Source organism: Mus caroli, chromosome 4 (assembly GCF_900094665.2).
Source record: "Mus caroli chromosome 4, CAROLI_EIJ_v1.1, whole genome shotgun sequence".
Taxonomy (NCBI): Eukaryota; Metazoa; Chordata; class Mammalia; order Rodentia; family Muridae; genus Mus; species Mus caroli.
The window spans coordinates 69,106,221-69,131,157 of record NC_034573.1 but is presented as its reverse complement, the minus strand read 5'-3'; the positions used below and the strand labels follow the sequence as shown (position 1 = coordinate 69,131,157).

The window sequence follows — 24,937 nt, the reverse complement described above, 5'->3', positions numbered from 1 at the left end:
CCAAGACTTCCTCCTTCCTCTCCTGCTTTCAGTTACATCTCAGAAAGATCAAAAAATATACTGAGTTTTCATTTGTTTGATAGATAGAAAATCTTGAAAGTCATTTTAACCTCTGTTCTGGGAAGTAAATAAAATAGAAAGCAACAGTAAAGTTCAGGTATGAAGTGGAGCATGTTCTCTGCTGGTCTGTTGGTCTTGTACTAAACTTTAAAATATGTGCCTTAAGGCATGTTCATCAACAATGGAGGTTAAAAACTTAACTAAATTTGCTTATCTTAAACAAATTATATCCATTCCGGTATAAGCATTCACAGCCTCTTGAAAATATGAGCCTTTGTTGTTGATGTTATCCTGTCTCATTTACTTTATTCAGCAAAAATTTGCTGAGAACTTTCTAAATACGATGTAGAATGCTAGCCACTTTGAACAAATAAACACAAATAGCATATATACCCCAAATCTTCCAGGAATTTACTTTCATCTCACAAAACAAAATATATGTACACAGTCTTTAAAAACAGAATCTCATGAAGGTCATTAAGTAAGAAATGAATTACTAAATAAAATTGTTCTGTTCTTATCCAGTGTTTGTTAGGATTGAATTCCTCCAGTGAATAAGACAATGTATAAGTAGGTCCTTGGAAAGTAGTTGTATTTTAGGAGCTAAATGTTATAGAACTTGCAGATATGTTAATTAGCAAGGATAGAACATTTAGGATACAGCAACAAAACTCCCTGTGATAGAATTGTTAAATTTGGTAAGAATGTTTAAAACAAAAGTGCTAAGGCTTCTGCTATCCATAGTAAGGTATCCAGATTTCCTAGCGGAATTGACAGAAAGCCTCTTAAAGGCTTTTCAGTCCCAAGTTAGGATGATAACTTCAATAGCAGTTGTAATTCATCAAATGCGGACTTTGCGTATGGACAAGAGAGAACTAATGAGACCAGAAGTTTGACCTTAGGTTATTGATAAAATCAAACCTATAGTCTCCTTTCACAGTGCAAACTTAAGGAAAAGGAAGTCAAGGCCAAGGGAAGGGAAGATCTTCATCTGAACCTGAATGTCCAGGCAATTGAAAATGAAAGTCTCTGATATTCAAATATTAAAACCGGTTTACCTCCTGGCCTTATAAAGAGCGAAAAGAATGCTGGGCCCTAAAGTCAGACAATGAGTTCACAGGGTTCCTGCAATTTAAAAGATTAGGAACAAACTGGTGAAATACAGAATCAAGAAAGTCAGGAAGGGAGTTAGTTATTAAGTCTTGCTAAACTGAGGCAAGTGTAAAAGACACTAAGAACCCAAGGGCTGAAGAAAGACAATTCGTTTTTGTAAGTGATAAAATAACACTACAGGTCACAGTTGAGTGAAAACAGATGCGTACGTGGCAGGAGACACCAGCAGCCAGTGGGTGTAAATTGACTTGAGGACTAGAAGAGTAGAACAAAGAACCTTAAAGGGCAGAGTCAAGAAAATGCTTCATCTTAAATGGGATGAAATAGACTGAAATAGGACATTACAGAAAGGAGGCCCATTCTTTATTGAGTAACTGAGTTTTGAAGGTATGTGGTAGAGTTCCTCTTGGAGAAAGCGTATGAACTTCTAATTGGTTGGCTGTCATAAATTTAAATAGAAGCTACTAAATCCCTCTAAGTTTGGATGATTTCTGTTTCCAAAATCTGTATAATCAAATCCATATATCTTGATTTCTAATTTTAAGATTAGCATGCTCCCTTGTTACTATAGACTTAAACGCCCTGGATATGTAGAGTTCTGAGAAGGGCTAGTGTGTTCTAACATTACATTAGACACTGGTTTGTTTTCCTCGAGAAATGTTTGCCACGTCTGTGGGAAATCTTTGTAGCTTCATAACATGGATTGTCTCATGTCTAAGATCTTAGAACCACAGAGGTTCTGATTTCAGAGTGTTTCTGCTTACCCATTGGAATAGTTCCTTGGGCTTTCACAGACCTAACTCAAAAAATCTGTAAAATATCCTAAAATCAACCAAAATTGCTTGGATTTCAGATCACTGTGACTCAGTTTTTGGACTGGGAATAAGTCTACCATCTTTATTTTCACATAGAAATTAATATATTACTACAGTATATGTGCTCATTGAATGTTGTTTAATGCCTTTAAAAAGTATTTTGTCATTAATATAATTACATTATTTTTCCCTCTTCCTTTCAACCTTCCATGTTTTTCCCTTACTCTCTCTCAAATTCATGACCTCATTTCTTATCATTGTTTTCAAGTGTGTGTGTGTGTGTGTGTGTGTGTGTGTGTGTGTATGTGTGTGTGTGTGTGTTCCTATATATATAACCTCCGCAGTCGATATAATGTTACTTGTATGAATGTTTTCAGAGATGATCATTTGATATAGGATGTCCTTTTGGTATTGGATGACCAGTTCATGTGCTCTTTCCTAGAAAACACGATGTCTCCTTAGTTTCCTTTAATATATTTTACAGAGTAGAAGCCTTACAAGATTCCCCCTCCCTCTACATTAACATGTCTATTGGTATCATATTTTTTCATTCAGGTCTTTTATTAGACAGCTATACTAGTAGAATTTCATGAATATACTTCCTTTGCCATTTTAAGGGAACACAGTCTCATCGAAACTTCCTGTTCCTCTGGCCATTGCACTAATGGTGCTCCCTCTCAAGCAGTGATCCCTGTGCTGTAGGTGTAGGCAGAGTGTTGAAAATGTGTCAGTTGAAACTGAGCTTGACAATGCTCCATTTTGCTCTCATTTGTACATGGGGGTTTCTGGTTTGGTTTGGTTTGGTTTGGTTTGGCTTGGTTTGGTTTGGTTTGGTTTGGTTTATGCAATGGAATTTCTCTCCCGTAAAGAGAAGTTTACAGTGAGTCTCAATGAGGGATGAGAACAACTTTATCTGTAGATAATAGGATAAACATTCAGAGTGTAGTTAGGGATTATGCTGATTTCATAAAGTGACTGTTATAGAAATGGCTTCAAAATCTATGGCTTCCCTAGCTTCAGATTGTAGGCTAGGTTTCCAGTACCAGGTGTGTTTCTCTCTTTTGAAGAGGTCTGAAGTCCAATTAGAGTGTTGTTGATAACTACCAAAGTATCCATACTACTACTGCACCCTTAGAGGTATCATGCCATGTTGGTTGCTGTGGTTCATAGGCATCACATCTGGGTGGGACTATTGATTATTTCCATCCCTTAGAAGCTTCTCTCCATTAGAAACTTTTGGTACTCTGAGTACTATTCTTCAGGGCCTAATGCTTCAGGTCAGATCCAGCTCATGTACTCTGAGTCCCCTGTCTTTAGTGCCAGTGTCTTTAGAAATTGGAACTTACCTTCCACTTCCAAAGGAAGTGAAAGAGCAGAAGCTTGTTCAGGGAACCTCTTGGATAACCATGAGCAACAATTCAAAAGAAGGCTTCTTGTGTCTGTTGTTGGGGATTTTCTTTAAAAGGCTGACTCTTGAAGCGAACATTGTCAGCCCATCTTTGATGCTTGCTCATTGATATTTTAGACTCATAAAATTGTATTTGTAAATTCCATGGATAAAGTACCTTTGAAGTCATTTATACCATTTAAAATGATTTCGTTATGTATCTCTCATTTCCATCATTGTAGAATGTCCTTCTTCATCTCATGCTTGTTTTGTTTCCTTTTAACTCATCCCTCTTTTCCCATTATTTCCCCAGTAAAATTACTTCATCAGGCTGTCATAATATATATATCATAATTTTTGTCTTATCTTAGTGCTTAAGATACCCCTCAGAAAGACATTATCTAACTAAAATGGACTCTGCTTATCCTCAGAAGATGTATGCAACCAGCCCATACTCCGACCCTGTTGTGTCAATGGATCTGGATCCACAGCCAATCACAGATGAAGAGGAAGGCTTGATATGGGTCGTAGGTCCTGTCCTTGCAGTGGTGTTTATCATCTGTATTGTGATTGCTATTCTTCTTTATAAAAGGTAGGTCTGCTCTATATTTTAATTGTGACTTTGAAGACAATTTATTCTACCTTGACTTAGTAGAATAGATTATTTTTCTGTGGTTGTGTGGTAGACTTTATACATTTGAAGACAGCCCAGTAACTACTATTGGAAACATGTTTTTGTCATGCCTTATACAAGTTGAGGTGACTGAGCTAGTGGCATGGTCTTTTACTGTAAACATCCACTCTCTCAGCTCCCATCTTCTGCAGTGCCCTGTGATGACCAGTTTTCACAATAGCGAGATATTACTACAACCTAAACAACCCATTCTATGTAAGCTTTAATTTGGTTTTTAGATGTTTAGATTTCATAAATCTAATGTGTACCTGTGCTAAAATGTTTCCCTATATTTGTCTCTTGTGGTTTAGCAAATACAACTGAATGTTTAAGGATTTTTTACAATGAAAAGAAAAAGAACTAGAGAATGAATTCCTTCCCATTTTTTTCTGACTCTCATTCCAAATATTCACTATTAAATTTGCATCAGTGTTCAAGAAGAGGTGATCAGAAAGTGTTGACTTCTATTTGAAACAAATTGTAACCATAGTCCTCATACATCTCAGTATCAACCCGATTAGCATCTTGTCATTTCTACCATTATTCCCTTGCCCATAGAATAGGCTTGTTTTGTTTTGTTTTTTTCCTTATCATTTCTAACCCTTCTCTGAAGAACTAAGTATCTATTCTATTCATTCCAACCTGGAGAAAAAGTTGAAATTATTAAAGACAAAGCAATACTCATAATCATAATTCATTAAGTTGCCTGTTCTATCTTGGGGTTAGGAAGAAGGAGATAAATGTGCATAGTTATCCATTCAGATCACTGCCACCATGAAATTGCTCAAGCTTTAGAATAATAGAGAAGCAGTGGTCAATGACAGAATCTGCTCTTAGTTGATGGTTTGAGCCTTCTCATACCAATCCCTATATTACCAATGTGCATCATATGGAGCCCATTGTATATTCTCACCTCTCTTCTGTATAAGATACAAAAGTAGGAGAAAGTTGAAGCCCATGTGTTCTAAGTCAGTCATGAATCCTATGTAAGACAAACTGGAGTTGGTCCCCTTCATTGTAACCTAGGTTACAGGTAGTAACCTAAGAGACAGAATAGATTTTATGAAAATTCAAGTTAGACCCTGGTGGTAGTGGCAAACACCTTTTATTCCTACACCTTGGAAGCAGACGCAAGCAGATCTCTGTAGATTTATAGCCAATCTTATCTACAGTGCAAGTTCTAGGACAGCCAAGAAAACTCTGTCTTGAAAAAAAAAGGTCCAAATTAGACTTCTCATTGTTATCTGGATGATATTCAATTGACCACACCCTACACTGGAATCTGGCCAGAAAAACAACAACAAAAAGAACAACAACAACAAAAACATCAAGAAAACAAAAAAACTGTTCACAGGTCCATTTCTAGCCCAGGTCATATGATATTTCTGATATTCAAAATGAGCAGAAATGCATGGATTATTTTCAGGTCATGTTTTATTATGATATGTGAGGCAATTAGTAAGTAATCCTATTGTATATGTAAGTTAATTACATAAATGTATACAATTAAGAACTATAACATTGATAAGCTTTTAAAACTATAATTACATTTGCCTTGATTCAGCTACATATGCTTGAAAAGAACCAGCTCATCTATAATATTCCTTAATCCTGCAAGAGGAAGTATCGTATTTAGGTTTCATGACTCTGTTAAACAAGTTGCATTTTTGCATGTGCACATGTGAGCATCGTCTAATGTGATTGTTGGAAAATGCATACATCCTCGAATGCCGAGTATATTTAGCTAGCCATCTGAAGGCCAGGGAGCATTTCTGAAATAGAAATGCTTGCTTCAGCACTAAAAAATGTTCCTGACTTGAAATTTAAGTAGACTCAACAACGTTCTTCCTGATTATCATGAGGCAGTTCAAGAAGAAAACTGTACTCAATGAATGGTGTCTTTTATAGCTTAGATACTGAGCAAAGTTAATTATATAATATGTACTTCACTCCCTCTTTTAGGTGCCTTTCCCAATTACATATAGATCATTGGTAATGAAGCCAAAATAAAAGTATTGTTGTTATTACTATAATTAGGAAAATATTAATATTTTACATCTCTATGCAGATAATGTGTAAAGATCTCAATGGCGAAAGCCAGAACTGAGCCACCCTGACTTTAAAATTATCTTTACTCCTGCTCACAACACTTTCACTTTTGAAAGAATCAGTCTCCATGGATGGCTAGCCATACTAATAAGTGTATTTTACCCAACAACTTGAGGCTTTGAGACTTTCTTTAACAATTTTATTGATGTGGGAAAAGGACACTATTTTATGTTACTGTTCATTTGAATTTTTTATTCTCTTAATTTCTATCTAGAATACACTGATAACCAGTGACAAAACTGTCACTGAAACTTTGTAAGGGCTCTAAGCCATGTACTGTGTCTAAAGAATATTAAATTACAATGGTAGATTTACAGTGTTACACATACTTCTTACTAGGGTTTCCTTGCAAAGATTTTCATAATTCACTCATGCAGTGACTCAACATATAAATTCAATAATGAGATGCAAACAAGGCCTAGGAAAACGCTGGGCTATAAATCAGGAGCCCTGTGGTCAAGGTCAACTTCTGCTGTGGCTGAAGGGCTAGAAAGTCTGGCCAATACCCCAAATTTCATTATTTACAAAGAAAATAAATGAACTAGACAGTTGAGCTTTTTCATAATACTGTTCCATAATCTGAGAACATAAAGAGGTACTAGGAATGGTTTTATATTATTTCTTCTTTATATGTATATGTGTGTGTCTCATTGTGATGTATAGACCCAGGTTCCCATAATCCATCCACCCCTGACAATTACAATTCACCAGGCCACTCATTTCTTCCACATCCATCTACTCTGCACAGCTGCATATATAAACTTAGTAATTAGTTCTAATATAGCCTACATTTTTTACATAAAAAGTAAATATTTTAAAATAAAATGATAACCTTATGCAAAAATATCTCAAGATGATAGTGTATTTTTATTTATGGCATGGTGTAGGAAAGGACCTGAAGAATATGAGGCTAGAACAAGCCAAGGCATACTATAACAGTAATGGCATCTTTGGACATGATAGCTTAGCCCATGAAGGGAGAAAATTCTGTCCTTGTTCTCTGTTGCATATGTGTGTAAATCATGAAGTAGATGAGACAACTAATTTTAGCTTTTCCAGCTGAAAAGCTGGAATTTAATTTTTAATTTAAAAAATTTTTAATTTTAAAAATTAATTTAAAATTAATTTTCCTAGAGTCTCCTGTTTTAAGCGCCAACATACATGTACTTCTAAATGATCATCAGTATATCATTACAGCCACTATACCTCATAAAGAAATCTAAGTCAATACCCAGCACAGAGTCAAAGCTGCTTGTCTCTTCTTTCTGCCACACAGCAGCCTACCCTCCTTAGAGTCCCATGCCTCATTCCTGGCCACTCCTCTTATCTTGATCATCTCATTTTATGGATAAGCTTCCTCTCCCCCCTCTGTTTAGGCTATTGTATGGCCCTCTTTCTATGGCCTTGAAGTTCTAGTTATTGGTGATAGAACTGTTGCCTTTCTATATAATTACCCATTATCCTGACTCTTCTCATTGTCTCCCAAGTACCCAAAACGGAGCAACATTGAATACATGTTCAATAATATTAAATTTATTTTCCTCCAGCTGTTTATTTTATGATGTACTATCATTTTCATCTTGGCCTATGATATACATTTGCCTGATTTTCAGGCCTTCAAATGTAGATATTTAAACAGATAGGAATACACATTCGGCTATATCAAGCTGTCCCATAGAAATGTTCTGTTAGATCACGCTCCATCCTTTCATGTAAGTGCTCAAGCAGCCTTTCTCTTCTACCCAGAGGAGAGTACCTATACTTCAGTCTCTGATAAACTCATTGGTTAACAAGTAAGTGAGAAAGGTTGTGGTTTTATTTGTTTGCTTCTTTGTTATTTTTAAATTGAGGCTGCTAGGTAAATCACCTAACAGTTAAGGATAGAAAGAACTACACAAAGTAAGTGTGACATTGTCATCGTTCACTGTGTGTGTTTATACAGATAAATGTGAGTTTTTGGTTTTCTTTCTTTGAGCAGTGGGTTGCATTGTCTGTAGTACCTGTTGTGTACAACACAAAACACTTTATCTGTTGCCTCCAAATGAATATTGTTCAGATTACTTCTTTCTGGAAAGCATTTGCATATTTAAATAGTCAATGTATCATCACAGGTGGAAGCAACTATGAGTGACCAGTGGATGTGTTTGCAGAAAGCAGCACCCTCATGAGGAAATATCTGTCATTTCAATGGCTAGTAGTTAAAATGCTCTTATGAATTAGCTATACAGAAGGGTCATGCACATTGGATTTATAATCACAAGTATTATATTTTTCCAAGACTTAAAATGTAATTCATTCATTCTTATAAAAAAGATTCACGATTGCCTTACTTTTCACGAGGTGTTGGAAAAATTATTCCTGGTACTGTTTTTTCATTGTGGTATAATGTTCCAATGTTCAAAGTTTTACATAGACCAATGCAATTTACAGAATTTCATATCATTAAAGTAGTGACATACTTCCTAGTTGAAGACTTTATGGTTATGAAATTCTGTTATCTTTTCACTAAGAACATTAATTGTTTTCGTGAGTTCTTATGAATTGAATAGCTTGGTCATCATAGACTTGCTGTATTAATTAATCATTGCAGCAATTTTTGATAAATAATAATTAAAAGTGCCACTGAAAGCCATGCATTCTTTATGCAGTGATAATCTCATGGCCTCCATTTTCTCATGATTAGAGGCCCATAAACATTTTGATGCACTATTGTGTAATAATACGTCTGAGTTGTGTGTCTCTGCTTGTGAGCACTACTTTTGAAAACTTGGTTGTCATGGTTACTCTTGTTACCATTGGCCAACTAACATTAAGCCTTTCTTTTTTTTTTTCCTTTTTTTTATTTTTATTTATTTTATTTATTTATTTTGTGCTGCATTAAATGGAGCAGTAAACCTGACAGGTGAGGAATAGAGACTAAACCCTTTCCATGCTCAGTAGGGAAAAACTAAGATACAGGTAGACTTGAGTTGATGGTCCCACCTAGCAAGTGGAAGCTGGACAGAGCCTACACACAGGTGATAATTTGGATATTAAAATAATGGTGAGGGATATATATTTGTCTTTATGAGCAGAAAACAATGTATCTCATTGAAACTAAATGTAGAAACTAGTAAAGCAAGTCTCTGAGTTTCCTGTTCAGGGGTAAATGAGTATTTGTGTGTATTACTGTGTCTGCAGGTTGGAAATGTGAGTTGTCCTGTAGACCTTTTGTTTTGTTTTGTTTGTTTGTACCCCTTAGTGAGCACTCTTATGAAATCAGCCCTGATTAGCAATAACTGTAATAGTAATAGCCAAAATATACTTGATGATGAATTCAGACTGCCATCTAGTTTTCAACTCGTATACATACACCTATGCAAACATAAACATATCTAAGGATGTAAATACTTGATTAAAATTCAACTAAAAGAAGTATCTCAGAGGTTATCTGCTGTCCTGCCCACAATACACTCAGTGGCCTTTGGTGTGTGTCAACAACACTGGAATCATTATTCCCCAAGGATTTTCCAGAAATATAAATTCTTAATTATCACCTGAGATGACTAAATATAAAGTTTCCAGCTTTGACACAGCATCCTGTGTTTTCAAAAGCCCTTACAGCTGGTGTTTGTACACATTTAACTTTGAGAATCACTGCATTGCTTTCTGTAAGAACATACTATGTTGGCCACAAAGCCAGAATGAAATCTAGTGGCAGGACTGTTTAAAAACTCTAGGAGAAGGTCTTCATTTGTGGACGCCATTAGTAGCCATTAATTCAACAGAAAAGTTCACGCACAGAGCACTTTGAAGCTACTTCTTGTTCTGTCGTTCCGTTGTAACTATGCAGGCACTTTACAGTTTATTCTTCCTTCTTGTTGTACTCATGTTAGAGAGTCTGACCAAAACTTAAGACATCATCTTCTTTTTCTTCCCTGAAATAGTTGAGAAATCGGTCTGTAGCTGATACTCATTCAGATAGATTCCAGAATGTAATTAGGGACATTAAAACAGCCAAGTCTGAACTACACTCTTTAAGTATTAATAACAGAGCTTTTATAGAAGGGGTTAAATTCAAAACCTGTTTCCGTACTATAAATACAATATTCTAAGCAAATTCACTTTGCTTAGACATCCTTCCTCAGTAGGAGCCATGTAAACAAAAATGACACGTGATCTTTGGTTTTCCCTTAATTATACAACTTCTCTGTGTGGCACATACTTGTCATTTTAAGAAGTAAACTTGAAGAAGAATTTGATAACTTTAATAGGAAAACAGTAGTATGTAAAATTTAAATGTCTCTGATCACTATTCTATGTAGTTCTCTAATTGAAAATTAAATGATGGAACCTCGGAAAATTGTCCACAATATTCTGTGGCTCACATTCATTCACACTAGGTCGTGTGTAGACTATTCCATCTTCTTTGTAATTTAGGATGGTAAATTGAAAAAAAAATGAGCTACTTAGAATGGTTACTGATTACAATGATACTGTTCCTTCTAACTCATTCTTAGACATACTTTGTGTGCCCTGAAATCTCCAATTTTAGTAAATATGTATCTATCACTAGAATAGTAATAGGCAGCCATAATCATGCCTTTGGTTTTCATCAAAACAAAGCTAAAAAAGTCTTTGATCTTGGGGGTCATCTCATTTGAGCCGTCATAGTAAAAAGAAATTAGCTATTAGATGTCTTGAAGCCCATTTCTAACCATCATGAGCCACAATTATATGGAATGTATGACTTGTAAGTAATGTTAATCCTTTACTACAATCTTTCTAAGGCATTTATCCTAACAAAGGATGTAATTTCCACCTTTCCTTCTACCAAAAAAAAAAAATGCTGAATTTCCTTAGAGAATGTTCCCTCAGCAGAGCCAATGTCACTCAGCCTGGCCTCTGGGAGAAAGATAAGGAGGCTGTTCGATAATTCTCTCAAGAATAATGCAGTTCCCTTGCCTAGATATTTCTAATTCTGTTTTCCACACCCTTGAGTAAATCGCATCTGTCCCTTTGGAACAGATGACAGGTGCAGGCTTTAGTCTTTAGGTCTGGCGCATTAATAAAGAAATGTACGTGTGCCTATTTCCCACAAAGGCCCAAGCCTGGAAAAAGCCCTGATATATGACATGAAAAGACAAGTTGTGGGTTTCCTCTGAGATCAACTGCTCAGCTGAACTCCTTGTCATTTATTAAACCATGAAAATGTATCATCTTCAACTATAAAATGAGTATCTCAACATTATTATTATCTCAACATACCCATTGCATGATTGCAGTGGCATTAGCTACCCTGAAATTGAATATCCAGTCCTTGTTTTTGTATGGTTTCTAAGCCGCTGTCTTCTTTTTCATTGCTCTCACCAATCTTCCACTTCCTCTTTTAATTTTCTTTTTTATTCCATGTAACGAGAGGTGCCAGTACGTTGGGCAAAATTCAGAATCACCATACTCCTCAGATTGACAGTGTGGCTTGGCTTGGCAATACCTTCTATACTAAGGTTGTCTATGACACCTTTAGTTAGGAAAATGAAGCCCTGAGATAGGTTAATCCAAGGTACATAGAGAGGAAGGTGCCTAATAAGTCCCAAGGAAGGTGCCTAATAAGTCCCAAGGAAGGTGCCTAATAAGTCCCATCAAAGAGAATGCATTGCATCAAGGATATTTCACTAATGCAACTGACTTTCAGTTATTCGAGTGCACATCCTTTTTGTGTCAGTCTGCCATTTATCCCGTTTATTTCTATTTGGTAAAGATGAGTAAAAAAATAAAGGATGGATTTCTGGCTAACCTAGATATGGCAAGAGCAATGCTTGCTAGTCGTGTATACTACAGTCATATGAAAAAATAAAAAAATACAGAAATACCTAAAGACATTGAACCACACCTTCTCCAAAAGAAGAATAATTTGCTTTGAGCAAGGATGAGATCCTATAACTTCTACTATAGCATGGAGACTGCTCGTTTCAATATTTAGAAAAAGGCAATCTGAGAAATGCTTCCATTTGCTACATGGAGTTCTCATCTAACTCTCTAAAAGAAATTATTTGGGTTTGGAAGAAAATGGATAAATAGATATTACGGGAAAATCCCAACATTTCTTACTAGAAACGTGAAATTCCATTGTGGCAGCTTAAGAAAGTAGATCTAAGTAGGTCACCACTGAAAGAGGGAAAAGGTCTATTATGTGAAGAATCACATTTGTAGAAAAACTTATTGTGGTGTCTTGAATAATCATCATGGGAGTTGGCAATTCTATAAAACCAAATTAATATTTTCTTGTCTTTCTGTGATTGATTGCCATTAACAAAATAATGAAGATTGTTACATAATAGCAGTCTACACAGCCACTATTGTCATTTTTCTTTCCAGTGTGAGAAAGGAAGGAGACATTTGTCTTTGTGGTCCTGACTCTCCTTCTTTGCCTTTAAGATAACAAAATTTTAGGCATGTATCTACATCAGTTACTCCAATAGATCTGTATTTTGTAGTCACCAGTTACATATTTTTAAAAGAGAGAGAAAGAGAAAGGAGGAGTTGTTTATTTTGAGGTCAGGTGGTGTTCCTGTGTTAAAATGTTACTTTAGTCTAGAGGCATAGAATTTTATTCGCCACAAATACCAATTTTAGACAGACGATTTCCGAGCAAGTCTAATAACACCTTTACCATGCCGCTTGCAAACACAAAGACAGATGACCTGAATTAATTATTTAGTCCCCCAAACTGAAGAGATCATCCACATTGACAGAACCTGTAAAAGTGAGGAACCCCTTATAAGCTAACAGAAGAGCACCTGAACAAGACCACAAGGCTCTTTAACCATAAAGTTGTCCAAGAACATTGAAATCACTGTTGAGGAAAGAATAATGTAAGGAAGAGTTGATTGGTTAGTTCTTTGTTTGTTTTGCTTGGCTCAGGTCTTAAATCTTGATTTTTTTTCCCCCTATAGGAAGAGGGCAGAGTCGGAGTCCAGAAAGAGCAGCTTACCAAACAGTAAGGAGGTACCTTCACACCACCCAACCGACCCAGTAGAACTGAGGCGCCTTAACTTTCAAACACCAGGTAAGTGGCCACTTCATCTATCACAATGTCTTAGTCCAGTTGGCACTGTCCTGAGAAATGGTATGTCACTTAATTTTGATCCATTTTGTCCATTCTGATTGTTTGCTTTAATATAGTTGACATTCACATATATGTACAATAGAGAGGAATTTAAGTACTTTTTGAAATCTGAACTGGGATTGGAAAGAGAAAGATGTATAATTTGTCCCAGTCTTTAAAAAAGCATCAGTCATTTTAATGGTAGTGACACAACTTACTTATGTTCAGTCAGCTTTTCATCTTATAAAGTAAATACATGAGTAAATAGATGAATGCGGAATTTGTTCTCATTGGGATATTTATTTCATGCTTTGCTATATGTGTATATAGTACCATAAAACAAGAATGGAGGAAGTGAAGACAGAAAGAAAAGAAAGAGAGGGGAGATAAATAGGAGAAAGAAAAGGATGGATAGAAGGAATGAACAATTTCATGTCTTTTAAAAATTTAATTATACTAAATTTCGCTGACCAGTGTAGGTTTCATGCTATAGAGACATTTGAATAAATTGAGATATAAAATATACTTTTTTCATAGAATAAAGAACATAAAGTGCTTCAACAGAGAAAACACACTATTCTGATGAGGTGAAGTCTTATAATAATATTACTTCAAGAATAGCTCTGTTCTGATTTCTTCTGACCAAACTGTTTATGTTAAGCAAATGTCAAATATCAAATGGTAGAGAGAACTAAAAACATCACACTGAGCAGTCCTATCATAGTACCTTCCCATAGTGAGCAAAACATTGATCTAAAAAGTCTTTGGGATTAAAATTTGGTTGTAGTAATATTCTCCACACTGATGGCAGAGTTCTTTTGCTTCTAATTAATGTCGGAATGCTCTATCTCCCAGTGTGATACACTGGAGGTATTAAGCTGTAGATTCTCAGTGAATTGCTTTGAACTGTGAGAATGCAGGGCTTATTGCAGTTAACATATTTTTTGCATATAAATGAACACAGTAACTACTAAGTCTTCAAATGAAAGAGCTTTTCCACATTTCAAGGTGGCTATACAATCATCACAAATGTTGAGTCGTTTCAAATTTTGAGTTAAATGAGGATAGGGTTCTTTACATTTGCCTTTGTGAAGGTAAGCATATGCTTTCATAAGCATAAATGGCACAGCAAAGGTTTATAAAATCAAAACCCCTCTGCATACACTTGTTACATGACTGATAAAGGCAAACCGTGAACTTGTCCAGGGCAGGTGAGCAGATCTGAGTTATCCCCCTGGGTCACTGTAATCCCCTGTGTGCTGTAACATGTTAAGTCTGGTGGTGTTCTTTTATGGCAATTTGATAAAACAAATAGGTGTAGTAAGTTTTATTTTGCTTCATTTCAAAATGGAAGTATACAGACTATTTCAGAATAAATTCAACATCATTGAGATGGACCCAGCAATTTATGTACTTTCTCTGTCACCTAAGTAAATCTATAGAGGACCCTAAAAAAACACAGCATTGTAGGGAAAATTTTTCCTTAGATCACACCTCTTATCCCTAGTAATCCACTGAGGAAAGAGAGTCCTCTCCGATGCTGCTGTACATGGTTTCTATGTGAAATGTGATCTGTACTGAAAGCAAGCTTGGACTTCTAGCAGACACAGAATCACAGTATATCATTGAATAAGTGGGCAAATAGGTATCACCTCTCTCTTCCTATAACCTGACAGCAGTCCCTCAGAAACCTTTGCATGAGAGGTAGGCATTTGTCAAGGATGATCAACATGTACAGGTGATAGTAAGCAAGAAAATAGTTATGCCTCTCCCAAAAGACCCAATCTTCAAGTGTCTTTCACTCCTATAGATGCTTTGAACAATGTGGCAAACCCAAAAGTTCTCTTAAGAATGTATTTTCTTAATGCATGGTGGGACTTTCAGATCCATTTATGGAGAAAGTGTATTAAATTCAAATTGTCATGGGTTCCAGTTGAAGTATCCTTGCTGTTATACTTAATAACCTACAGAATTAAAAACGGAGACGTAAATGTATACAATAAGTTATCATTTAACTAGAGTTGCCCTTATTGATGAACAGAGTGGTGTAACATGGAAAAAAAATGTGATGAAGAGAAAGAAACAAAATGTAGTAAAGGAAGATAACAGAACAGAAGAGATGGTCCTGCCCCATCCAACACATATCTCATGCAGGAAGCCTTGTCTTGTGCTTTTGCTTGAAGAACAAATTTAGTTAAGCTTGATTTGTTTCTGAAATAAACTCATTTCCTCCCACGCTGTACAGGGCCTATGTTCTCAACAGTTGGCCATTTCCAAATGAAATTAACTGAACTGTTACTGTTTAATACTTAGTGATATGGACATTTGCTTCAGTCAGTGTGAATTTCCACCAGTAACTTAGTAACATGCAAAAGTGTAAAAGCAAAAAATGGAGCTATTAACTATCTATGCTTTTTTGCGCTCCTCTTATTGAAGAAGCAATAATTTTCTCAGGTGATAACTAAAAGTGACCCATGGCTAGATTTTTTTGCTGTTATGATTCTACTTATTTTTTGCTTTAAATTTTCTGGAATTTATTATGTGAAATATGTTTTATCTGTTTCATACCTATTAATTTGTAATTACTTATTCCCAAATAACATTAACAGTTGAGGATATTTATTAATGACATACATAAGTGAGAAATTAATAACCCATGTCTTCACTCCTAAAAATATGACATTCAGTGAAATAAGAAAACCATGATTTATATACTAAGGACCAACCACAGAATAACCCCAAGAGAACAGGTGATGTAACATGTGACAGGCTATTAGGAATGATTAAGTAGCAAGCAGACACAGCCATGTGACACTCCATCAGCTGTGCAGAATAGAGGAAAGTTCATTGTTAAGCCCTCTGATTTTATTTTAATATTTTTTTAAAAAGTTTTTTTGTGGGTGAAAGATAAGTTAGATTTTAAGTTATTTATTCTCATTAGAAAGTCTATGGTTAAGAGCAATTAATTGGGCAGATGTCTTAGTTGTCACATGACATCATTCTGATAGTGTAGCAGTACCATAGACAAATTTTGATCCTGAAGAAATCAGAATTCTGTGCACTGATTGCTTTGAAAGAAACTTTTAAAAGAAACCTCAGGACAACTTAGATGGCTCAACAGGTAAAGGCTTGTTCATGCAAGCCAGAGTTCCATCCCCAGGGTCCACTGGAGGGAACCTACTCATGTACACATACACCCACGAGAAACAAATTAGTTAATAAAACTGAAAACTTTTGGTAAGCCTTGCATTCCTTTTCCTAGAAGAAATGCTGTGTGAGTTAGGGATGCTTGGCAGGTAGGCTGTGAGTTAGACAAAGCTGAACTGTGTCTGTTAGCCTGCACTGCAAAGCAATACTGCTCTTTTCCTTCATTGTAAATTCTGTAGCCTACATTCCCAGTATACCTTGCTATATTTACAAAGGCAATACATATTTCTAAGGGATGGGATTTCAGAAAATTTGAAATCATGCCTAAACTACTATTCACTGTTATTATTTAATTTTCGTATGGGTCTGAACATTTTGATAATTTAAGTTGAGATCAAACAAAGGCATTTTCACATGAGAATACATTTTATCTCATGAATTTCAGTTCTTCTTTTAATCATATTCAAAATAAGAAGAAATGATTTTAATTATTACTCTGATCTTACCTGTGTATCTGCCTTCCAAGTTTCTACACATGCCTTTCTGAACTTCAGTTCGTGTGCAAATATGCAGTAGGTTTGTTGATAGTGGACTATCCATACTGTTTTCTGGCTTAACTTTTTGATGTCAATAGGAGCCTTTCCAAGTTAGAGTATGAATTTTTTTCTCCTTTTTGGCAGTTCACAGTGTTGATTTCATGCTGTTCTGCAGATTTCAATGTGCATTAAGCCCGTCCTGTTTGTGGAACCTGCTGCCTTTTGTATCTTATAGATCATTTCACATCATTGTCTCAATCTCTGCATGTCAGATGCCAGGGAATGCGATACCAGAGGCATTTATCATTCTGATAAAGATTACCAGTTGCAGATTTTTTTTTTTAGCATTGTAAAATTTATTTGCTGATAATTTCCCCACTCTGTTCCATGGTCACTAAAAAGGGGGAAAGTAAGTAAGATAAAGGACATTTTGAAAAGCTAGTAGTGAATAAGGAAAAAGCAAGACAGATGTGTGTTCATGTCTGTGCATCTGCCCAGCAGTACAAATTGAGTTGACTGCTTGAGAGAAGTCTGTGTTCGGTCCAGTAGAGAGGAAAAATAAAGGAAGGGCAGCTAATAGTGAGGGACACAGGTCCAGCCACTACCAGCATTACTGCGTCTGCTCCCCTTCCTTTCCCCTCCCCTTACAAAGATACCAAAACACATCAAAGAAAGATTCAGAAAAGCACAAACACTGCAAAGCCATGGCCCCAGCTCTCAAGGCCTTTTTTCACTATGGGGCTGAACTTAAGGGTGTTTTGCTTGAAAGAAAAATGTGGCTGGGAGGGGATAGATGGCCTCTGAAAAGCAAACATAAACTCATAGAAAGTCAGTGTATCAGAGATTGGGATATCAGCAGCTGACAGCCTGCACAACAGCCAAATGGATGTGGAGAGGTCATGCTTCCCTCATCCATCCGTGTTAGTAATTGCACCAATGCTGATAAAACCCATATTTATTTGTGCATTTTTATTATCCTCATAGTTTAGTCTAAGTAAATATGTGCATGCAACCTAACAGTAAAACACTTGTTCCTTATATTTCATATTGGTAAAACTCTGATTCATTGAGACAGAATGGTAAATTTTAGATACAAAAGAACATACTTTGTTCAAATCCCCCATTCTCAGAAATCTTTAAAAAATAATGCTTACCTGGGAAACACTCTTGGGGAGCATTTTATTAAGGATATTACTGACCAAAATTGAATCTGTTGTCATTTTTCCCTAAAAGTAATTATATGTTATAAAACAATGTTCTCTTTATGTCTTATTTATCATTAGTTTATGAAACAAATTTACAAACAGAGTAGGTTTAAAAGATATTTTGCTCTGCCTAAATTTCTACTGCTACTTATCACGCAAGGTTAGATGTCGAGTTTTCCACTTATGCATCAAATCCAGGTCAAAATAATTCAGATATTGGAGGGTTTGGATTTGGTGTTCTGTGATGAGAAACACTGAGCCTCTTTTTGGGTAAACACTTCTGTATGGACAATATAGTTATTTGAAGCCTACTCTAAATCCTAGGACACTGTAAGAATATTTTAAAAGCAAAAGCACCTCTACACTCTCAAAACTGCTTTGCCAATTTGCAGTGCACTTTTTAACATTCTGACCTTGTACCATTATAGTTTCAGGAACTCCGAATGTGTTGACAGAAAGGAATGTGCAGTGTGTGCATTGTAAGCCTGAGCCTGAGTACTTTTTGCCTGCCCCCATATCGGAACCAGACTGAAGTCTAAGAGTTCTAAGATGCAATAATTAGCACACTGCGTTTAGATTAGGGTTGTTTAATGATCATTGTGTCACTGCAGAGCTTAGGGTACATGTCACCACCTGGACTGAAGCAGTCTGACCCTGTCAGCACTTTCATTTAGTTGACACAAATACAAAAGGAAGAGCTTGTTCTTGTTTTCAAAATGGTCACAATTTAGAAGGCCAAATGAAACTGCAACTTCTTACGGTGGGGGTCCCAGAAGCTCTACGGCCAGCAGAGACGTGAATGTGAGAGGCCTCTGTTCAGCACAGGCCGGTTTATTTTAGACATACCTAAGTATAGTACAATATTGGAAAAAAAGTTTCCAATCCCAATGCACAAGAAAGCTTACGGCATGACTACATGGAAACTCTTGCAAAATTACTGTCATGAAGATGGGTTCTATAGCTCAAGGGACTAGGATCTCAAGTAGTCTCTGATTGAGTTAGTGCAAAGGCACCAGGCTGTAAAGTACATGTGACATGGTTTCTATTGAGTGACGAAGAAAGCTAAGGAGGAAGATCTAGGAAGGGAGAGAAGAGGGGGGAGGTGGGACATTCTGGGAGACTTGGGTGAGGCCTACCCAAAGAGACAGCAAAGGTCACCAGGTTATTCACAATGGCCACTCCCAGAATTCTAGGCGGAAAACAGGTATACACATCCTTTCTGTGGAAGAGATATCCCTGTGTGCTTAACATTCCTGGTTTTTCTAGTGCTTGTCTGTGAGCACAAGGACACATGCCCTCCACATCTTACCTTTGTGACCTACTGGATTCCAAGAAAACAGTGAGCAACACTGAAAACTGTGAAGTGGCCACTTGATGGTTTGTCAGGATATTTAGCTGTGTGAGCAACTTCCCTAATGAGTCTCATAAGACCACTTGGCACAAAAAAAAAAAAAAAAAAAAAAAAAGAATGGCAAGAGCAGAGTAGCTTCAATTCTCAGGACACCACCCATGTCCCCACATCCCAAATGATGACTGACGTGATGGCTGATTCTCATGTTTATTGTAGCAATTCAGATAAGAAATGCATGCCTGTCTGTTCTCAAAAGCAAAAACATGTGAACAAAGGTAGCCCTAGACATTTGTTCCTCACAAGGAAACAAAGGTGATAATTTCTTTGGAAAGTGGCTACTGTATAATAGCTAATGCTCTTTGGTTGCTGGCTGTACCATTCTGACTCACTCAGCTCTTGGATTCAGCCTCTGGACTAGAAAAAAATCAGCTCCCATTCTAGACAGGAATCAAGGTAAGGATATCAAAGAGCACAGTACTGGTTTTACTGTTCACTATTTAGGTGAACAAATACAATTCCTAAACTTTTGAGTCCTTTCGTGTAAAATAAAAGCTCTGGACTCCATTATTTCCAAGATGCATTTCAGCTAAAAATATGACAGTTTTCAAGTTTTACTTCATTCGAGGAAGCCACTGTGACTATTTTCACAAATACATAACATGTCATCTTTTTTTTTTCCTTCAGCCTATATAGTAGATTTGCTTGTTGTGAAGACAGCATTATGTTTCATTCTAACATCACATCTGATAGATGCTGTGGCCTCAGTATGGAAACTGTTCAAGGTCAATACAAGCCTTTACAGTGTGTTTGTGTTGTACTTTTGTAGCTTTAGGTCAATGAGGCCCTGATCCTGGAATGTCCTCAGCAGTTGTTAATTGCACATCAAGTTCTTTGCTGCTAATAATATCCTAAAAGGAGTAAGGCCTATTAGCCAGGTGTCACAAGGATATTACTCGTAAAAAAGTTTATTCTGTTCTCATAAACCCTGATAAGATTTTTGAGCATAAAGTAAGAATAAATGGAATAACAAAATCCCTGCTGTCTTTATCATGAGCTCCCATAGAATAGAGAGCTATTGCTAGGGAACTTAAAACATCAATATCTGAAATATCAGAAGTTCTGAAGTAGTTGGACTGATGTACAACCTCCAGAAAAGAACTTTAAAATATGAAAATATTGTTCTCAATGTACATATACAAACACACACACATATGCATGCATACAGGCATGCATGTTCACATACATGTACACACACACCTACACACACACTTGCTTTCTAGGCTGTGAGCAATGCCTAAGCTTTTAGACAAAATCTGAGCAAATACTACAGTGAGATGAACTTAGTCTTCTTAGTATTCTCAGCATCTACATTTTCATCCATAATATAGTAATCTGGTTTGGGTCATATGTATTTTTCAGCACTGGACAATGAACAACTTTCTTGGAGATTATTTTGAAGTAAACCCTTTGTCTCAGAGTTTCTTAGAGACACCATGGCCTTGACAAGGCTTACAAACAAAACAAACAAACAAAAACACATGTAGTTGGGGCTGGCTTTCAACTCAGAGGTTTAGTCCATTATCCTCATGGTGAGAAGAATGGTAGCAAGCAGCAGACATGATGCTGGAGAAGTTACAGAGAGTTCTACATCAGGATCAATAGGCATTAGGAAGATAGAGAGAAACACGGGACCTGGCTTGGGCATTTGAAATCCTGAGGCCCATCTCCAGTGACACACTTCCTCCAGCAAGGCCACAACTCTTAATGCCAATCACTAAGCATTCACATATGAGTCGATAGGGGGGCAGTCTTATTCAAACTATCACACAGTTGATGATTGTTTTCTTACATGAAATAAAAAGCTTCAGATTAGAGTAAGTTTATCTCATGTTTTATGTGAAATCACACTGATGTTGGTATTCAGCCTTAGAGATAAGCAAGGCAACATCATTTTATAGAGTATGTACTCTTGGCTAACTAAAGAAAATTTCCCTAAATATAAATAGCAGACAACTCAAGTAAATAATAGTTTTCTATTGTATTTTAAAACGATGCTCTCCAGACCTCAGATTAAATCTGTCACAATTTAAAAACTGTTTTAAAGGAAACACTCCAAAAGACCCTTGTCTGTTCAGAATCTCAGTGTAGTGAAATAATGTTCAGAGGAAGAAAGATGCTACAGAATTAAGTTAGTTTCATCCTTTGATCTTACGTATAAAGACAGTGTGATGCTCAAATGCAGGTCCCTATGAAGAAGATGTCAGAACAAAAGTAACTTCATATTCTGCATCCTGAGGCTATGTTTCCTTTGTATTCCATTCAGTTGTTATAGGTTCAGCCCTTGTATACGAAATGGCTATTCTTGTCCTAGAAATTTATGTATATATGGTGCATACTGTCAAGCCTTAATAACTGTTTTTAAATGCCGTTTACAAAGAGTTAGCAAACATTTGCTTGGATTTCTTTGTAACTAGCTTCCAACGTAATACTTTGAGACCACAGGTTGGAAGTAGATATGTGATCACATCTTGTGTTGTTTCTTGTGAACTTCTGCTGTTATACTAATACTTTTCCCATTTCCAACTGGCTTTACTTTTGCAGCTTTGAGCAGTAATTCAGTCCCCTACGCCTCCCTGATTGGCTCTGTGTCCTCCCTCTCTAGCCAAACCACCACTCAGTCCATATATGATAATAACTCTCTCCCACGATTCGCTCGAAAAGGTCTAAACATCTTTGTCTCTATTACCTTCTCTGTTAAAGCACTGCAATGATGTCCACATCAGCGCATTTCCATGTCCAGATCCATGCCCAGCCTAACGTCTCCTGTGCTTTTTGCATTTCCATTCTTTTCTCTGGGGAGTGCCTCATCTGGAGAAGCTCACTCTGAATTATTAGATTGCTGTCACCCATCTTTGCCTGCCACAAAATGTAAATTAGTTTAATACTTTCACCTATATAAAATGTTTTAGAAAGGCCTCCAAATTATTGGCCCAAATATATAACTATATCATTGACAAAGAGAATCTACATCTAATCAACTCATTTCTGTTGCATCTCTGCCAAGATATTGGCTCCTAGGAGACCTTCACACCCATGAACACAGAGCCACTAGAGATCACACCACAGAATGATTGTCTTGAAGAAACAAAGTAGTTTTCATTTTGTTTTGTTTTACTTAATTTACTATACCACTAATAATTTAGCATTTAGATAAAGGAACTTAGTGGGTGACTTTTCATAGGTACCCATTAGTAATCCTGTCACGTTGTTGTTCTAATGGTCATCCTTCCAGCCTGTTACCCTCAGAGTGGCAGTGAGAACAGAGCATCACCAGAGCTTCCAGTTGGAGCTCCCCACTTCTAATTTTCTACTTCAGATACTTCCCTGGGGGCATGTTAGTTCACTGTCTCAAGCCAGCTGGAATTTGTGTCTCTTAATATCCGAATCAGCAATTCTCTCTCATGGTACACTTGCAAAATTAATCTCAATGAGACAAGATCAAATCATGTGAACAGAGGGAAAACATCAGAAAAAAACACAAGAATCATCAAAATTAACAGCAGATTATTTTTAACAAACACTGTGAAATTAGTGTGTCTTCAGCTGGCCGACTGAACTAAGATGTACTGGCTCCCGCTCTGCTCTCTTTTCTTTCCTTGCCTTTTCATTTATCATATGCTCATTTTCTTGAATTCATTTCCCATCATGGACAAAGAAGTTTACACCTGTAGTAGCTTGTAGGTTTGCTGGGCGTTGATAAATAAGACATGGGGTAAAATACTACTGTGTTATTAGTATGGCCATTTATTAATGGCTAGGGGAAGGCTGCAGCCCCAGCCTCTACAATCTACTACGAGTGGAAACATTTTTGAAGTTCAGTTTGGTTTGGTGTCAATGTGTTGTTGGTTATCATTGCCAGTGAGCTGTTGTGCATGCCATTTCCTGTGTTCATATTTGCATGTGAATGTTGTCACCTGACATGTTTGTGAAATACTAAAGTGATCGTCATGTGTCATGTTGTATAGTAAGCCCTGCACAAGCTTGCATTTTATTAGTCTTTTATAAAGGTGTATCAAGCTATCCAGTTTATTTTTATTAAACAAATCCATTCAGTTTACTTATTTATTTTATTTTATTTTATTTTATTTTATTTTATTTTATTTACACCATCATTTCCTTTGCAGGTTCAGATGATTCCGGTTACCCTGGTAACCTTCATTTTTCAAGTTAGTTTTCTTTGTTTATACATAAGTCACTTTATGTTCCTATCAGGCTGCTCCTCCTTCCCTTCCAGGCCTTCTTCACTGTCTGTTCCTTGGTTGACTTTACACCATTTAATTCCACACAATTTCCATTTCACACAGTGCAGGAGAAGGAGTCTGAGATGGCATAACAGTAATTACTCAAAGCAGAAGTTGACATCAGGCCCGACTTTCCATTTTCTCTGCTAGCTAACCTATTGATTCATAGCACAGTAACACATTCTTCTACACTAGGAATGCTAGTTTGGGGGATATGCTTGGTGAATTATCTACTTGGTTCCAAAATCCTCCCTTTAGAGCATGTCCTGCTTTGAGTAACCAGACTATCTGCCTGCTTTCTCACATAAAACATTTTTACTACTCACATGTTTTCAGGCCATCTCTAACTACAGCATTCACTGTGTTTTGGAATGGTCGATCTCATTTTTTTTAATTTAAATGTGTTTCCTCTTCATTTTTAATAGGTATGGCTAGCCATCCTCCAATACCTATCTTGGAACTTGCAGATCATATTGAGAGGTTGAAAGCAAATGATAACCTGAAGTTTTCCCAGGAATATGAGGTAATACACTTTCTTTCTGTGTCAGAATTTCCAATGTATGCATGCCTTTGTTTTGATGAGAAAAATTAGCAACAGTACTTTCTATTGAAACACAACTCCAAATTGATACAAATTGTATTAATAAACAATTAAATCAATATAGGCACTGCATTTTATATGTATTGTTTTACATTTTCCAGAGGTAAATTGAGTGATATTTTTCTTTTTCTCTTTCTTTTTCATGAAATGTTCTGACTCAGTAAGCTTCTAAGTGTTCCAAATAAGTACAGATTAATTCACTCAGGGTAAGGCACTCACTGCAAAAGACACCATCAGAAAGAAGTCGAATTTTATTGGAAGAAACGTTGCAGGAGTCAGTTCTCTCCTTCTGCACTGGGTTCTGAGAATCCTGCTGAGCCTTTTTGCTGGCCCAGTACACAGTAGATTTCTGAGTATAATGCTTCCCATGGCCTGAAAACTGCACTTATTGAATCACCATTCACTGTGCATAGAGCTAAGATTACCAGAAATGGACCTGTTTCCAAACTGATTAGTATCATAAAATCTCAGAGTCCTCAAAAACTCTGTGTGAATTTTTGATGTGTGTGTGAGAGAGAAGGAGAGAGGGAGGGAGGCATGGAGGGAGGGAGG

The 24,937-nt window shown here is 36.5% G+C and overlaps 1 protein-coding gene across 43 annotated transcripts in view; it reads left to right on the top strand.

Annotated features, from left to right (window-relative positions):
- Positions 1 to 24,937, top strand: part of Ptprd (protein tyrosine phosphatase receptor type D) — a 2,211,569-nt gene that overhangs the window by 2,084,642 nt on the left and 101,990 nt on the right. For 18 of the 43 annotated variants that reach the window (XM_029475748.1, XM_029475769.1, XM_029475763.1 and 15 more), the window contains 5 exons: positions 3,807 to 3,967; positions 9,048 to 9,059; positions 13,093 to 13,205; positions 23,668 to 23,709; positions 24,210 to 24,307. In XM_029475748.1, coding sequence (XP_029331608.1) covers positions 3,807 to 3,967; positions 9,048 to 9,059; positions 13,093 to 13,205; positions 23,668 to 23,709; positions 24,210 to 24,307 — 426 coding nt within the window. The remainder of the gene's footprint in view (positions 1 to 3,806; positions 3,968 to 9,047; positions 9,060 to 13,092; positions 13,206 to 23,667; positions 23,710 to 24,209; positions 24,308 to 24,937) is intronic. The other 25 variants (XM_029475787.1, XM_029475785.1, XM_029475784.1 and 22 more) reach the window with 6 other exon arrangements.